This window comes from Gavialis gangeticus, unplaced genomic scaffold, assembly GCF_001723915.1.
Source record: "Gavialis gangeticus isolate Ggan-Ray unplaced genomic scaffold, GavGan_comp1, whole genome shotgun sequence".
NCBI lineage: Eukaryota > Metazoa > Chordata > Crocodylia > Gavialidae > Gavialis > Gavialis gangeticus.
This window is the reverse complement of record NW_017729032.1, coordinates 141802942-141821365: the sequence shown is the minus strand read 5'-3', so window position 1 is coordinate 141821365 and position 18424 is coordinate 141802942. Positions and strand designations below refer to the sequence as shown.

General features: G+C 47.2%; 1 protein-coding gene across 2 annotated transcripts in view; it reads left to right on the top strand.

Annotated features, from left to right (window-relative positions):
• GRTP1 (growth hormone regulated TBC protein 1) overlaps window positions 1-18424 on the top strand; it is a 96388-nt gene that overhangs the window by 3402 nt on the left and 74562 nt on the right. The window contains exons 3-4 of one of the 2 annotated variants that reach the window (XM_019525193.1): window positions 2385-2481; window positions 16388-16585. In XM_019525193.1, the coding sequence (XP_019380738.1) occupies window positions 16557-16585 (29 nt within the window). In that variant the 5' untranslated portion in view covers window positions 2385-2481; window positions 16388-16556. Of the gene's footprint in view, window positions 1-809; window positions 2482-16387; window positions 16586-18424 lie in introns of those variants that run through there. The other variant, XM_019525194.1, reaches the window with a different exon arrangement.

Sequence of the window (18424 nt, the reverse complement as noted above, 5' to 3'; positions counted from 1 at the left end):
ATGAGACTTTCAAATATCATTTATTATCATCAGGGATCCGGGTTTTTCATTTCCCATGGAAAAACAGAGTAAAACGCAGATTTCCCCCCTTACCAGAGGAAAACGCAGGCTTCTTATTTTTAATGGAGAAACCCGTGGATTTTGCAATTTTGCCAAGAGCTCTCTGCAGGCTGGCAGAGTTCCAGCCTGCAAGGGGCTGTGGGGGAGCAGGAGGAGAGCGGTCAGGCAGGGGGTGACATGTGGATGTACATGGCCATGAGGCAGCCTGGAGAGCAGCTCCCACAGGTAAGTGGGGTGGGGGGGAGATTGAGGCCCCCATAGGGAGGGAGGGAGTTTGGTAGGGCTGGGGCTGCTTCCCAGCTGGGTGGTACACGGGGCTTGGGGCCATAATGTGTGGCCACAGGGCCCCAGCAGGGTGCCATGGACAGGGCCATGAGTGGCTCATCCGGGGGCAGCTCTCCACAGCCCTGAGGGCTCCTGGGACTCCCCAGATCTGTACATGGAGTGGGGGCAGGGGCAGGCACAGGTTGCCCACTGTGGGCTCAGGCTCCCACCCTGATGCCCTTCCCCAGAGCCTCCGCAGCGCAGCAGGTGACACCCAGCACTGCAGGGCAGAGTGGGGCCATGCAGGGAAGCTCGTTGCCACTGTGAGCTCAGTGGTGCAAGGTTGTGCCACTCATTGCTGCCACATGCACAGGGGATGCTTCGCCAGGGCAGCGTGGAGCTCATAGTGGCAAGGAGGTCCCTGTGCAGCCCCTCTGTTTCTTGCAGCACCGGGTGGCACCCGGTCATATGCAGAGGCCCGGGGAAGGGCTGAAGAATGAGAAGTAATATCTTTTGTGTATCTTCCAAAGCACCAGAATTATCTTTTGATGTGATCAGTGAAAGAGTACATACTAATGAACTAAGTGACTTCCATTTGTGAACTAGATTCCAGCTGTATCACTGCTTAACATGATAGGTGACATCAAAGCTTTAGTCCAAATTCAGATCAAATGAAGAGTTGGCCACATGCCAACACATTAGTGACAAAGAAGCAGTGTTATTGTGTGTCCCTGTTCTCTTCCTCATAAAATTCTTATCCTCAAATGAAGTTTACTTCTGCTACAAGTGTAAGTGAATGTTTGGTAGGGTACCGTAATAGGGCACTGATCCCAGGCCCTGTTATGGTCCGGGCTGACCAGCTGGATGAGTCTGCTGAGGGACCTACCTCTGGGCCCTCAGGGTTGCAGTGCTGACCTCAAAGACACGTGGTCAGCCACTAGAAGAAGCAGTCAGCTCGGGAGGCACGCAGCCAATGTGCTAGTTAAGTGGGCCCTGATTGGTTGCTGGGAGTTCTGCTAGAACCCAAAAGAGGCTGCCAGCACACATGTAGATCCCCCAGAGAGAGGAATGCATGGCTTCTCCTGGGAGAGGGCAGTGCAGTCTGTGAAGGAGGTACAGAACAGGGTCAACTGCAACACGAGTCGCAGACACCAGTCTGGGAGCAAGAAAAGCCAAAAGTAGGGTCAGTGCAGCGGATGGAACACCAGGTAGGACAATGGGAACTGGAGAGTGAACCATCCAGGCCCTGGTGGTGATGGTGAGGAGGAAGAGGATAAGCCCTCCTGGAGGGAGTTTGCCTTGGGTAATTTTTCTTTTTTTTTCTTTCAGTTGAGGGACTAATTAAATAGATGAGCTAGCAAATGAAGGATGGAACACGGCAGTGCCTTAAACATGATTAATTGATGGGAAGAACCAGTGAGCGACTCATGAAGGGAACCCATCCTAGATAAGCACAGGGAATGGGATAAGTCAGTGCCTGACAAACTCATGAATTGGTGAGGTATAAGTGAAAATTAATAGAGTAGTTGGACTCGTTAATTGATGATTCAAAGAGTGATGGTAAACTCATTTATTGACAAAGTATAAGTAAGAATTGAGTGATGAAAACTTGGTAATTAATGAAGTATAAATAAAAATTACTTGAGTGATGGAACTTGTTAATCAATGAAGTATAGATAAGGATTAATGTAGCGATGATAAAACCATTCATGGGTGAAGTATAAATAAGAAACAACTGATTTGGTGAACTGATGGTGAAAGACTTTTCACAAATGACTTATAAATTATGTAGTTGAATGTGTTGGCAAGGGTTGTATTGCTGGTTCCTGTGGGTAAATGGCAGGAATGACCAGTCTGTAGCCTGGCATCACTCAGTGTGTTACTGTGAGAATGAGATATCAAAAGAAATTTCTGGCCTAAAAATGGGCAGGTGCAGTAAGGGCAGGGTGTAGAGGAGGTGGAGCCCTGTGAAGAAAAGTTTTGCCCTTGAGCCCTACCACTGATTGTAACAAATATCTCACTTCCCTTCTTTTGTCTTTTCTAATCATTTGAATGTCAAGGTGTGGCAGACGAATAACAAAGGGAGATTCCAAAGTGGAGGAACAAGCGAGCAAGCGTGACATCTCCAGGATACACACTCACTTACAGGAACATATGGTCAGTTCTGTTCTAGACAATGTGTATGCATACACATAAGCTTAGAGCACATCCTCTGAACTATTTGCCTCTCTGGAGAGTGATCCTGTGTACATCACATCACAAGGTCTACCTCCCACTGCCGTCTTGTGACCTATCTTCACCTTGCACTTTCTTGAGCCTTTACATTCCCTGATTTGTGCCTCTGTACAGCTGACAGCCAGAAGTTATCTGGCCTTGTATATGCGTTTTAACAAAAATAGTTATTTAAAAAAAAATCTGCCTAGCAGTAAGGGATAACACAAAAATGATTGCTAGAACTGTGGAGTGCAGTTTGATAACTAGTTACAAGAACTGTGAAGATGTAAGTTCTACTTCACAAAGGAGTTCAAGATTTCAGAATCTGGCTTTGTTCCATACTAGAACCTAATCCATATAATCTTCAGTATTCTCCATGAAGATAGGAAGGGGGCTTGAGAGATGGAGCAATGGGAGTAGGAATAAGATGACTTGGGATGTGATAGAAGGTGAGGCAGGGGAAGAACTGAAGCCAGTGGATGGGTATGAAACTAAGAAAGTTGGATGAGGGGGGTAGGCAGGCGCCAGGAAGGGAGAAGCAGCAGGGGAAGGGCCTGGACATGGGCAGGACCTGAGGGCTGAAAAATAAGGATCTGGTGCCCGATAGGGGCTGTGCCCCCTTCACAGCCTCAAGCTGAACCTATTATTGTTGCATCAGGACAGTGCCTAGCACTGTCCACACCTAGAACTCCTAAATGCTACAGTAAATAAGTAATAACAACAGTGCTAGGCAACACCATTTTTGTCCCACTGCATATAAAAATATTACTTCCCTTTCCATACATCTTTAATAATCTGCCTTTCCTATTTAGCAGATCTCCCATCAGACCCTAATGCCCATGGTGAAGCTATTGTTTAAAATGTTCCATGTGGCAGCAAAATGAGAGAATTTTTAGCAAGCGCATTCACTAACAACAGGAAGGCTCCAGAAACATGTTTCAGAAAAGCTGATGCCAAAAGCAGTGCATTTTTGCCATGCCAGTTTGGTAGGCATATTGGTTATTAGCTCCCCTGATTTGAAAGGTACAGAATTATACCTTTTTGCAGTTAGGCAGTGTTGCTTGTCAGCAATACTTTTATATATAAAGGACCAGTCATAAATAGCATTCATTTCTGTAGATCCCTAATTTACAAGTTTGCAGCCTGGGGGCCCTATGTGGCTGTTTGTTCTCAGTACCTTTGCTTTTAATATATTTACAAAGTGGTGCACATGTGATTCCCACCAGTGAGCAAGTGGAAATGCTAACCACTCTTCTATCAGTGACCAGGATATTACCATCCTATTACCATACATAAGACTGTTTCCTGTCCACAGTTGCAATAGCAACGAGATATTATATTTATATTTTAAACGAAACTGAGACTTTGTAATTATTTCTATTAACATGTTATCACTCTAAAGAGATTCTTTAAGATGAATAAATAGCAAGCTTGGTGGGAATCAGACATTCTGAGTGAACAGTAATTTTGCTAAGTTATTAGACTTGTATTTAAACTAATGGAAAATGTATGTAATACTTAGATTATCTGCAATGCAAAAATGGGCTGATGTATATGCCAGCCTAACCTTGATGACTTTTTCTAGCATAGACATAACTTTATTTAGCCACAGGTTTGTTGCATGTGGTGCATCTGGTAGGATTATTCTTAAAGGAACACTCACAGTATAGTTGTGATCCAAAGGAAAAGAGACGAGGGTTGGCCATGTGAGTCAAAAGGTAATGTGGTTATGGTAAAGTGGAAGATCTGGGGTGAATTTCTGCCTTGTTTGCTGTTTTACCATGTTGAACAAGCTTACCATTGACTCCAACAGAACAAGATTTCACACTTCCTGTGTGACTGAGTAAGTCCACCAGGTGATCTTGAACATTTTACCCTAAGCTAAAGGGCCAGATCCAATAAAGGATTTAGGCAGAGTTTGGATACTAAGTTCAAAATTGCTTCTTAGAACACCATCACTCAGCTGCTACCTCACTCCACAGACCATTCAGTTTTGGAGCTTAATGTTCCTCAAGTGCCTAAAGTTCTGTTTCTGTGCCTGCCTACAGCAGCAAGACTTAAGATAACCCACTGTATTTGACTACTGTCAGAAACATCCCTCCCCATGCTAACTTCAGGTAGTTCCTTATAACCTGCTCTATACTCTCCTAATGTGTCTGCTTCTCCCCATGCACTCTGTGTGGGAGACAGGGTTCAGGGTTTTCCTGAAGGGACCAGGTACCTAAAAAACAAGCCTTGTAACACAGAGGTTGCTGACAGACGTGCAGCTCCAGGCTGTAAGTCATGGCACTTTCTGCAAAACACCATAAGTCACAGTGACACTCCTGACCCAACAGACGTTCACTGTTGGGTCAGGCAGGTGTAGAATTAAGCTCTACTTAGGAGCCAGTCCAGGAGGAGCTGCCTGCCTGCAGCATCCCTCCCCTAGCCCTGCTTCCACCACCACCCCCACCCCCACCAGTTCGGGTACTGTCTGCAGGATGGGATTGGGGAGAAGAGAGCAGAGAGCATCAGCACAGTCCCAATGAAACAGAAATTTAAATGTGCTCAAATGTGCAAGCCCAAGGCCTCAAAGGTATTTGGACAATGCCACTCTAAGCATTACAGTGTCCAATTCCTAGGCATCCTGACAGGTAGTGGAATCCTACACTCCAAATTACGCACTTTAAAAAAAAAAGGGCTAAGTGACGTGCTTGTTCACACTAGATGCAGGTTAGTATGCAGCTACATCAGGTTAGCTGTATGGGCAAATCCTCCTAGTGCAGACCACACTTGCACACAATTCCCAAAGAGTTTTGCAGCCCTTACTGTTTATAGTCAATCGTGGGCAGATCTAGGATTTTGAAAAGGGGGATGCAGATGGTGTGTCCCATCATCACATATAATACACATTTTTCTCCAGGTAAAGAGAAACTAGAAGGTTTAGTAATATGCTAGGCAGGCTAGCACTATATTATTCAGTTTAAGAACAAAGCAAAAACAAATATAACCACAGGATGTACACTAATTTGCTAGATTATATATAAAGTTTAAAAACAATGAACTAGGCAAAACTGAATCAAAAGAATCAAAAAGATATTGTGTCATAAGCAGGAAAACCTGGATAGGTTTTCTCTGATGAAACAAAATCCCCAATTTTTGGATTAAAAAAAGTAACCCAAAATCCACATTTTTCTGTGATTAAAATGAAACACAGACACAGTTAAATGTATGTTTCTTATTCATAAAACCAAATCTAGCCATCTTGAGTGCCCTGATAGAGTGCCTGCAATGCTGCACTGCCAGTCACTACACGTTAAGTTAATATTATCACACCTAAGTTAAGGTTTTTAGCAAAAGCTAAAAACAGATTGGAGGACTATGAAATAGAAGAAAGGCATTACCAGGAATAGCTAACAGCAAAATAGCAGAAAAAAGTGTAGTTTAAATAATGGAACAGTGAGACCAGGATAGAGGATGTTAACACATCCCCCTTGGGTAGGGGGCTGGACTCGATGATCTTCTGAGGTCCCTTCCAGCCCTAATGTCTATGAAATCTATGAAAAACCTGTGGAGAGGATAGAGATTACCTGGAATCAGGGAGCTGATAATGAGCCATGAAGTTAACTGACTCTCTCAGCACTGCCTGAATAGAAATGCCACTGCCCCTTCCAGGCAGTTGCTTTTAAAGTTGAGGTGGAGCAGGAATCAAAAGAGGATGCAACTGTGTCACTGTGCTCCCTTTAAATCTACTCATGCATCCAATTTCCAAATGAAAACATCAGCCTGGGTTCATCCCCAAGGAGGTTTATTTGTTTGTTTTTTTGGGGGGGGGTTTTGCTGGTACAATTCTGCCTGCACTGGGGTCTTTGCTGGCACCGTTTTGTCAGGCAGGGGTGGGATATTCTCACATTCCTAACTAACAAAGCTGTGGGACAAAAACTTGCTGAGTGTAGACTAGGGCTAAATCTAATTTTCTGAAATGACTTGGCCAACTCTACACTTACAAAATTTACCTGTTGTAGTTATTTATTTGGAGGTGTTATGTATTTCATCGTCCGAGCTTGTTGTTGAAACCACTAGTGTTTAATGGTTAAATAAATAGTAAGCACTTGTACAGCAATATAACTTTGTGCACGCCAGAAAGTATTACTCCTATTGCTACATTAGTATAATTGTGCCAGCCAAATCTTCCTAGTATAGACAGCGCCTTAGGTAAGTCAGTCAGATATTCAAAGATATTGACATAAAGATGCAGACAAGGTCCACATAAGATTCTCAAAAGCCCCTAATCTGGGTAGGTTTCACAGATTTCATAAACATTAGGGCTGGAAGGGACCTCACAAGATCATTGGGTCCAGCCCCCTGCCCAAAGGGCAGGAAGTCAGCTGGGGTCAGGTGCCTAAAGGCTTGTTTTCAGGGGGAATCTAGGATATAAATTGACGGTTAGCTAGCTACTCCACATTACCTCACTGTGGGAATGCTGTTGGCACATATTAGGAGTGTCTTAGTCCAAGATGTTGTACTCTGCTTTGGAAGCTACCTCACACTCATTATGCAGACAAAGAATTAGAGCAGGGTAGCTACTGTTCAGTAAATTCATATACTAGTATATTGCAGACTAACTTTCCTGTGTAGATGTGCCCTTGCTTTAATTAAAATTCAGGCACAGTTTTGCAGGTGTGAGCTGTGTCTGCAAGTACTGGTATTCCTATACTGGTAAGGGGCCCCTGGTGTAGAAATGGCCTTGGGCTCTTGGACAAGATATGGTTAAATGCACCATGTAAACTGTGACTGGATAAGAGCAGGGCATATAGCAGAATCAAACTGAACAGGCAGTCATGAATGTGAGTGTTCCCGTAAGGCACAGTTTGCCATGAGTGGGGTTATAGTTTCCCAGTATTCTTTGCATTCCTAGGTCCCAGGGCCAGTCCAACCATTAGGCGAACTAGGCAGTCACCTAGGGTGCCAAAATTTGTGGGGCACCAAAATTATACGTATAACAAAATAACAGGAGCATCATTCTAAATAACAGCCCTGGCCAGCTATGGCTCCACCTTGGTCTAAGACCTTTGGTTCGGTAAGGGGAGAAAGACCTCTGAAAAGATTTCAGTGGAAAGGTCACTAGATTCACAACTCCTACCTTTTCAACTCTCAAGTGGACTTATGACAAGAACATACCACTAGCATCATTATCCTAATTTTCCTCTATATTGGAAGTGATGGGGGAGCCGAGGTACACAGTTCGCCTAGGGCACCAATTACCCTTGGACTGACTCTGCTATGTCCCCTACTAAAATGTCGGATAACTCAGTGTGGGAATTCTGGAGGAGATTAACCAGAAGTCCCCAACACCAACATCAACTGTCATAAATCAACCACAAAGCATTCGCGAGAATCACCAGGAAAACTTCTTTTGGGGAAAATGTCGCCATTTTCCAACAACAAAGAAGTCTAGAGGTCCTTAAGCTGCTACTCACTGATCAGCACCATATTCTCACCATGTGTCTGACTTTCCACTGCTGAATGCACAATCCCTTGCAATCTCACCCACATCACTGAGCACTTGCAACTCATGCTGCAACAGGACTAGCAGCCACATGCTGAAATTGCCAGTTTTGTTGCATAACTCTTAATGCCCAATTTCAGCAAGCTACCAAAAGATAAGGATAAGGCAGGGATCTACATGCAACTGTCAGTGATGGAGGCTGGGTTACTCTGGGACCAAATGTAGACTGCTGACTACCAGCTCTGGGCTTGAAAAAAGCCTGAACCAGTGGAGAAGAGCATGCTGAAGCTCTAGGGCCAGTAGGGGCAGAACAACTTCTGGATAAAAGACCATTTTCCCGGAATCTGTTGAGAGCCAGCCTCAGAGCTGCAGAGATAGGTGATCCACATGAGATCCTTTGATTCTGGAGAGACAAGTGGCAATACCTATCTGGGAGCTAACAACTTCCAGTGTCCAATGGTTTGTAAGTAAACCAGTTTAATTGACTGTGGCATGTTTACACCTGATGCTGTGGTGCATGAGGCAGTTGTAAAAAGGTGCTGGCCCCACATTTCTTGAGGCTTTTTGATACCCAAGAGATTATTGGTGGCTTTGCACACCTGGGTTTCCATAATTAAAGAAAGGTGGTAAAGCACAAGTTCCAGTTTTTTACTTCCTCCTGCCTGAAGGCTTCAACTTCATCAATAGGAGGGGTGTTTTTCTCCCATGTGCATCAGGACATGGTTGCTTCCTGTGGGAGATTCATGCATATCAGTGCAGAGTGGTATGGACAGTTTTCAATAGTTCTACTTTGGTTTCCCTGATGAGGAACGAAAAGGTTGCCAGCATTGGTTGCACCATGGAATTCAGTGGTTTTACCAGCCCCTTGCTGATACTTGGTGACTCTGCCTACCCACAGCTGCTGTTGCTCATGAAAACTTAAGGGACTTTGACCAGGGGACCAGGAAGAAACTGTTTAACTCGTAATTGAGCAGTTGTAGGATGACAGCTGTATGTGCCTTTGGGCAGCTGCAGGCTGGATAGTACATACCCAGTGTCTAAGTGAAGGCTATCAAGTGATACCTACCTCAAGTTTTGATGATACGCTATGTTTCGCACATCTGTGAGAGCACAGGCCACGGTCTTGGTGAGAGTTGCATAGTAGAGATAGAAAGGCTGTCCCAGGATTGAGTAGTCAAAGGCATGACTGACTGGCAAGTGACAACCAGCAGGGGCATGTCATTTGGTGGGATATGGGCCATCTACTTTGAGCCAAATGTGGGAATGTGACTGTATGTTACTGGAGCTCTTGCAATGCAACTAGTGCAGTCCATTTGCATGAATGAAACCTTGGGAAGAGAGAGTTCTCTGAATCCAATCTTCATGCTTTTTCTTCTACATAACACCTGGGTTTACTGGCCTTACTGCACACAGAAGCCCTGCAGGGATTCGAGCAGCATGGGCATCTTGGCTTTTCTGCTGCTCTTCATACTTACTGCTAGCTTTAAGTAGCCATCTCCCTGTTGTGATGCCCCCTTTTTTTTGCTGTGCGTGAAGTACCTCTATTTGCTGGCACAGCTTAGCTTGTGTGCACTGGGTGACTGCAGGGCAATACTATCAAATGAAGACTGCTTTGAGATTTGATAGTAGAGAAAAGAGCTGACGAACGGGATTGAGGCATGAATGAGATAGGGAGCTATGCAGAAGTTCAAAAATAGCTAAATGTTGTGTAACATAGGTGGACCTCAGCAATCTTTAGTCCTTTACTTGCAGGCAATGGTCAGAACTGAGATGAAGGGATCCTGGCTGCCCACTGTAAGTATAAGTTTCCTGAGGGCTGGAGAAGTGGAGCACCAAGCTGATGAATTGGATGGGTCAAAGCAGCTTGGTTTCTGGACAGCACTGTCCTTCCTGACCACCCTGGAGTAGCAGTGGCTGGTAATGGTGCCACACACAGGCTGTTGTTTTAATTTTTCAGAGGGTGCAGCATGGGTCATTATCTGCCAAGGTCAAGTGGAATTGGCTGGGGGGACATGTACAGTGCAAGAGGTGGCCAAGCAAAAGCATTTGCTCATCTGCTCACTATGGATGGCTGTCTAGACAGAACTTCTGCTCACAAGTGTTTCATTTATTGCTCAAACCAGATGCTTCTTTGGATCAGGCCCAGAGTCTCCCTGATTACTGCAATGGCATCTCTGGGTATACTTATACCAGGGGTAGGCAATTATTTTGGCTGCAGGGCCACTTGCCAAGTTTCGGCAAGCTGTCAAGGTCTGCATGGGTAGCCCTGCCCCTTGACAGATGCCCCACCCCCTGGTCACCATCTTGTGACTGGAAGTCCCGCCCCCTAATCCCTGACCTTTGCTATCAGAAATCCCTCCCCTTACCCCTGGACATACTTCTTTCAGCAACGAGTTTTGTCCTGATTTACATGTGTTTGCATAGTGTACATAGAGGTGATTGCACAATAGCTTAAAATGACAGAATGGCTTGGTGGGCCACATCTGGCCTGCTGGTTGCATTTTGCCTGCTCCTCATTTATACAGTGCAAGGCAGCACTGTGCTGAGACATCCTGTCACTCCCGAGGTACGCGATGTTTGCTCACTCCTGAACTCTTGTATATTGTGGGGGGTGAGGGTCATGGAGGGTGGGTATAGGTTTGTGGGGGTGGGGGTATGTGTGGTGTGGGGGAGGGTGTGGAGGTTTTGTGGGAAGGTGGATAGGTATGAGGGGTGTGGGTGTGTGTGTGTAGGTAATTATGTAGGGTGTGAGTGGGTACGGGGTTTACACATACACACACACTGTCCCTCCTTCATTGTTTTCTCTGTCTGTCTCTTCCCTTCCTTCCCTCTCTCCCACATTGCACAGATGGGTGCACACACACACACACACCCACCTCCCGTCCAGCTCCTGATTCCAGGGTACCAGTGTGGGCCCTGTACTCCCATGGTCTGGCAATGAAGCTGGGAGCCACATAGTACTGGAACAGCCAGTGGCAGGCAGAAAAGTGGGGAAATGGAGGCTACAGGTGGGGGGTGGTGAGTGGGAGTGAGTGGGTACATGGGAATGCAGTGACAGCTGGGTGGGGGTGTGGGGCCCACACCAGAGCCCCAGGGCCAGTGCCAGTGGGCCCAGACTGGGGTGGCAGGAGTGCAGGGCCCAGGCCAGCAGGGAATCTGGTGCTGGGCCAGCTCTCCCCTATCCCTGCTGGTGCAGCCTGGCTTGGCTCCATAGAGCCCCGGCTGGCCTGAACCTCATGCTGCTGCTGCCCCCCCACCCCCCAGGCCCTGCTGGCACTGGCCCCGGGACACCAGTGTGGTCCTCACACTCCTGCCCAGCTGCCACTACTCCTGTGCACTCTCTCGCTTCTGCTTCCCCCTCCTGCCACCACTTTCACCTCCTTCCTGCCAGCTGCCACGGCGCTCTGGCACCACATGGTTCCTGGCTGCATGGCCACAACTGCAGGACTCAGCAGGAGCTGGCCCAGCCTCAAGGACTGGAGAGATTGCCCACAGTCCTTCCCTGCTTCTCTCCCCCCACACATCTGAACTTCTGTCTCTGGCAGAGGGAGGCAGGAACAGCTCCAGGGTCCCAGGCCAGAAGCCTCTGCCAGGCAGAGGCTTCCAATTGGGGGTGGCTTGGGGTGCGGCAGGGCCCAGCTGGCCTTGCTGCTGTACTGCTAGGTCCTGCCACCAGCTTCCTCTGGGTTCTACTGCCCCTGGCACCTGTCATCTTTTACAGGCAGCCAGAAGCAGATGAATATTAATTTTCTACATTTTTTAGGGGCCCTGCAGGCCAGACAAAATGGCTTGGTGGGCCACATCTGGCCTGCTGGTTGCATTTTGCCTGCTCCTGGTTTATACAGTGCAAGGCAGCACTGTGCTGAGACATGCTGTCACTCCCAAGACGCGCGATGTTTGCTCACTCCTGAACTGAAAGCAGCATGGTTATTTAGCGCAGTACTGCATACATGCCATTAAGTTCTGCCTAGCAGGGTTTGGTAGCATATAGGTGTGGACACTAGTTTGTATTTATTTGCTTGTGGTCCTTGCTGCAACAGAAGAAAATGCTGTTCCTTACTGCTCATACTGTGCTAATACGCTCCTGGGGGCTCTGTAACAGGGAGCCAGAGTCTCCTGTTACTCTAGAGGGATGCTGCTACAGATTACGGTTGCTGGGGGCTATGAACAGCACGCGCCCCTGGAGGCTGGGGGGGGCATGGCGAGTTCCCACAGGTGGCAGTGTTGGTGGCATCGAGAGCATGGCGGCAGCAAGTGAGGAGCTCCCACAGGCAGCCATGGCGCTGTTGGGGGTGAGTGGGGGGTGGTGAGCACTGACCGGTGGTTGGCGATCACCTGCAGATGCCGCTGGCAGCATTGGCAGCCAGCAGTGGCGATTGTGGACTGCCCACAGATGCCACCAGCAGTGTCGGCGGCAGGGGGAGAGAGGTGGTGAGCACTGACTGGTGGTTGGCGACCACCCGCAAACACCGCTGGCACCGTTGGCAGCTGCCAGTGGTGATTGCGGAGTGCCCGCAGACACCACCAGCAGTGTTGGTGGGACCTTTTTGCACGGGGTGCACTGTCAAGCTCAGGGAGTGCGCGTGCACCTCCTACACATCGCCAGTGCTGGGGGTACAGTCAGCTGAACAAGGGTCAGCTGTGGAGAAATAAGCAGGTGGTATCAGCCAGGCTAGGAACTGCTACTGTGGAGAGGAGTGACTGTCCTGAGAGCTAGCTGCACAGGGGGCAGACACCCAAGCAACCCAGGAGCAGACCTCCGGGCAGCCCAGAAGGGAACCGCAGGCAGCTGAGCTAATCTTCAGTGGGGAAAGTCAGGCTAGCTGGCAGGCCTAATTGGAAACTCCTGTGGCTGGCTGGAGAGGCACCAGACAGAAAGAAGTGGAGCTTTAGAGGTACATAAGACCAGTGCTGGAGAACAGGACTGCAATCTGGCCCTGCAGATACAGGAGGAGGAGTTCTTGAGCAGAATGGCTGTAGGAGGGGAATTGCCCAGCACCCAAGATGTCCCTGAGAGCTGCAAGTGAAGTGGAAGGAGTATCTTGGTATGGCTATAAGGGGTGACGAGGACCCACAGGGGTGCTACTGAGCCCTGCCAGGGACAGGGGTATGAACCACAGGGGTTCCTGAGAGAAGCATGAGGTCTTGAGTCCTGCCGGGGCAGGGGCCCAAGACACGGGCAGGCAGAAGCCAGGAAGGCTAACGCCTGAGCCACAGTGGGGTGCCAAGAGGCATGCCAAGGCTTGAGCTCTGACAGGGGCCTGGGCACCAGAAGTAAGTAGTTGAGGTCAAGAGGGCCAATAGCCTGAACATGGCAGGGGCTCAAAAGGTGGGCTGAGGCTGGGAGGGCCAGATCGCATAGCCTAAGAAGGGTGAGACTAGGGCCAGGGGCCCAGAGCCCAGAAAGGGTGAGCAGAGACACGCTGAAGTCAGAAGACCGAAAACCTGAATGGGAGAGAACAATATAGAGGTGGCCTGAAGCCAAGAGGGCCAGCCAGAGCCTCGGAAGGGTGAGACCAGGGCTGGGGCCTACAAGCTGAGGCCCAGGACTGTGGGTCTTGGGCTAATGACATAGCTAGAGAAAGAGGTTGAGGCTGGGAAGACTGACACTCCAACAGTGCTTTTGAGGCCAGAGGGGTCAAACAGTGCTGAGGGGTGAGGGACCCTGCTAAAGTGATAACTTGTAATATCTGTGAGGCCTGGATGGAAGGAGACCACAACTAATCCTTAAGGCAACCGGTGCCTTAGGAGCACAGATGGGACCAGGAGGTTCCACTTAATGCTTGAGGGGCAAGACTGAGATCAGCTGAGTCTGGGACAGACATGTGGGATAAGGAATAGAAGAGGTCTTGGTCTGGAACCCTAGGGCAGCTTCTCTTTTTGTAACCCAATTATTCCATCAAGGCATGACAGGCGAGAAGAAAGGGAGGGTATCCTAAGGGGCAGGAGCTGTGTGGCCACCAGGGGGATGTCATGGCTGCCACTGGGGCCCAGTCCCATCACAGGCTTTCACGCGATAAGGATTCAGCTACTGCATGACATTCCTCTCTCTTTTTTGTGTTTGCCATGTATGCACCTGGAGAGGATGTGGCGGGGAGGAGGCTGGGAAGGCATGTACCAGGCCAGTTCTTAGGCTGTATATCTGGAGAGAGTGCATGTTGGGGGATGAGGGGTGGAGTGGGTGAACTTGAGCTGAAAGATGGCATGGGATCTTTGAGCTGGAAGATGGTGGGGGACCAATTTTGACTGTCAGCCCATTCCCATTCAGACATGACCAAGCACAGCATAAACAGCCAAGGATCCATTGCACTTTGGCATGCAAGAATATCCAAACCAAAAGGGATACATGTTCATTAGCACTGTCTATACCTTTGCAACTGATAAGGCCAGTGTCATAAGCAAGAGGCTGGCTGCCAGTTGGCTGTGTGGTGATGGGTTGGATATCACTGGTCTAAAAGACCTCTGTATCACCTTTTCCACTGGGGCAAATGCAGGATGCCTGGATAGTAAACAAGATTTGTGTCTCAGTGGGCACATGTATACATTCATTAATGTGCTTTAGGTAATGTATGCTAAATCTAGTACCTCCATTGTGGTAGTGATGCTTTAATGGTCATTAAAGTAGGCTAATGTGCATTAAAGCACACATGTAGATGCACCCAGTGTCATTTAAAAGCTAATCTAATTTATTAAAATGTCTGTATCTATAGTGGAGGTGCAGTGTACATTGGTGAAGGGAATATTTTTGCTGTTATAATCAAACTATCTTCTCAAATGACATAAGCTCCTACTGACCAAAGCAAAATCCATAGAGAAAGTTTAGCCAACAGTTCTGTTGAGAAGGGTGTAAGTTTTTCCCATAGTCCTTTCTGATTTAGCCTATGCCAGGAAAACTTACTAGCATGAATCAGGCCAGACTTACCAACATTTTCCTCTAGGTTAAGTTCTGAACCTGCTAATACTCAATCATATGCATAATTTTACTCCAGTGTTTTACCTTGTGAGTAAAGGCATGCATGGGATCAGAGTTTTTCTTAGGTTTTTAGATTTCACAGGCATAGGGATGCTTTGCTAGGCTAGTAGCAATCTTTTCATTCTATTAAAGGGAACACCAATATTCCCTTACTGTTTTTCTTATGCTGTTGGATGTGAATCGTGTCTATATTTCTGTGTGGTACATTGTTTTTGATCCATATAGAGGAGGCAGCTGCCTTGAGGATCATGCTGGGAAGGTTCAACTGTTGATCTTCTTTATGAAATCGCACTTGTCACTCTTTTCAACTACTGCTTGCTGTCTCTGGTAGATAATGTTTCTCTGGCAGTAACTGTCATTTTTCCAAGAGCTTGCCTGGTACAAAGACAAAACTTGATTAAAAATGTGGAGGAAAGAATATCATTTCACTGTTCCTTTTCTCTCATTTAGGTTTTTTTTTAACATGTATGTTTCAGTTTTCTAGTTATTGTAGTAGGTGTGTTTGATTTTCCCACAAGCACTGTTTTGAGGAAACAGTCTTTCCAGTGGCAGACAAGCTGGAGAAATGGGGAAAATTCAGAGGCTGTTGTTTTTCCATTCTGTCTTTGATTGCTACCTTATGGTAGAAATTAAGTAAATAAAAACTAAAGCTAATAATATCATCTCAGTGTAATAAAACTTTGGCTTTGCTGCCAACAAATTCTTCAGGGGAACATAAAACAAGCTGCAGAGTGTACTAGACTTTGAGTATTGAATGAAAGAAAAAGAAAGAAGGAAAGAAACCAATATTACTGCTAAGTCTTGTTTGGAGGGAAATTCCCTCCCCTTTTTGTATATATTTTAAGTAGGGTTACCATACATTTGGGTTTTTCCAGACATGTCCTCTTTTTGGATCTTCCTGATCAGATGTCCAGGAGTTTGGTCAGCTTAGTTTTGAAGTTTTTCCTAGCTTGACCTAGCAAGGAGCTATTTAGGACTGGGGGGGAGTGGAGGGAGGGCAACTAGAGGCAAGGCACACATGCGTGATGGCTGGCATGCAGCCAGGTGGGGAGGGTGGGATGGGAGCAGCGGGAGGAGTTGCATGCAAATAAGTCTGTGGGAGGTGGGGGTTGGAGGGCCAGGGCTTGGGGACTATCAGGTGCGCGCATGTATGTGTGGAGGGCATGGGTGTGTCTTTTTTTTGGAACTGGAAATATGGTAACCCTAATTTTAAGGAGACATTTCCTTAGCAGGAAAGCCATCTTTTAAACCAGTGTTTGCGGTGTATGATTAATACAGTCAGGTACATTTTAAATGTTGAAAATATTTATAGTACTTTATATGGTTAGAAAATTGCCTTGTTGCTAGAGTATAGGATAGGATCCTGATATCTATTCCTGGCTCCACAGAGACTTAAGGCCTGATCTCAGGAAGACTTGCACACGTCAAGGAGAGCAGTAGCTATGTGGAAGGTTAAGCACCTGAATGAGCCTTTACCTAGGTTCCTGTGAATGAAGTCAATGGGACTCTGTGCATTCTTGAAGGCTAGATCTTGCACATGGATCTGTGTGGACTGACATGCAATCACATGGAACAGGAGCTGAGAGGTGAGCCTTTGTACAAGTCTGACTTGGCAAGATTTTGGTTTCAAGTCTGCAGTAGCTTGGGGGAAGAAAAGGGAGGAATTCATTGTAACTAATGAAGAAAAGGAAATTTAAAAAATCCATGCCTTGAACAAAAATGTGGAACAAATATTAAGTACATGGAATGCACTCTCAGAGGAAATACAGAAAATAAGGACTGGAGGAGTCCTGCAAATAGTTTGGTGTAGGCCATGTACCCAGGTGGAGCACAAGGCCCGGGAGGCCCCTTGGGGGCTTAGGGGTTCTGCTTTTAGCATCACATTAAGGCTGTTTAGAGTTCATCTCCTTCTGGCAGATAAGCCATTTAGATCTGAGCTGGAAAGGGGCTGAGCTCAGGCATCTCCTGGTGGGCCCAATCCTGCCTGCTGCAGAGGCAGCAGGACTGGGCCCCGAGCACAGGATTTTGAAAAGTGTGTGTGTGTGAGGGGGGGGAGATAGCGTATCATCACACAGAACACAACACACTTTTCTCCAGTTAAAATGAAACTAGAAGCTTTACTGATCTACTAGGGCTCAGGGCTGTATTATTCAGTTTAAGATCAAAGTAACAACAAATATCATTTTATTGAAAGTGTGTTACTTTGCTATATCATATATTGTGCACAACAGGACAAAAAAAACTAGGCAAAAGTGTTCTTTCTTTTGTCCTGTAGTCATTATAATTAAATGTACACCTTTTTTTTTTAGAGTGATAATGATAAAACCAAATCTAGCTTTCCTGAACAGGTTGACAGTGCAAGGTTTCACTGTAGGTTATTCCCACACCTGAGTTAATGTTCACCTGAGTTAATGTTTTCTGTACCTGAGTTAAGCTGAGTCTTTTAAGCTAGACTTCACAGCAGGCTGCAGGGTGGTGACTAGAAGCTGGCGTGTGGGGAGCAGCTAACAGAGCAGAATGGCAGAGCAAAGGGCAGCTTGATTGGAAGACCATTACAAACAAAGGAAAGGGGGTCATTAACACCCAGACAATGAAGATCTTGGTTTTCTCTGATTTGAAAAAAACAAACCCACCCAATTTTTGGATTAAAAAAAAGTAACCCCCCCGATCCACATTTTTCTGTGATTAAAATAAAAAATTACTACACACCTAGACAGATAGGTGTTTCATTTTAATCACAGAAAAATGTGGATTGTGGGGTTACTTTTTTATTCCAAAAAACTGGGGATTTTTTTTTTTTAAGAAATGTTTTATGTTCCGACTCAAATCAAGTCCAAATCCATGAGTCAGTCCAGAACCATAAGTGGCCCTACAACCAGCAAACATCCTCCATCCCCACCAGGGGCTTTAGATATTTCCAAAGTCTTTTGGCAGGCATCCTCCGTGCAGGCCCAGTTTCGCCTGCCCTCAGCCATACCGCGGGCAGGGGCAAGCTAGGGAGGAGCCTCCCCCTTTCCATAAAGTGGGCTTTAAGCCCCGACACCTCGGCGGGTACTAAACTGTGCCAGAAGAGCGGTTATCCCCCGGGCACTTAAGGAAAACTGCCTGCATGGCCCCAGATACACGGTGTTTCCCCTGCTAGGTCGTTTTGGTTTGGTTTTTTTTGGTCAGAAAAAAATCAGGATCCCTGATAACGGCCACGAAGGCAAGCTGGTTTCCCACTCTGGCGGGAGCAGGAATCAACTGTACCCCCTTGGGTTTGTCCGCGGCCCCGAGTCAGGACAGGGCAGGACTGCGGGGGCACTCCTGGAGGGTCGCTGGGAAACTGCCCTGCTCTGCCCCAGAGCCGAGGCCTCTCCTTGCACTGCGGGGTGCAGCCTGCTCGGGCTGGGGCGGGCGCAGGGAGCGGCGCCTCCCAGGTGCGG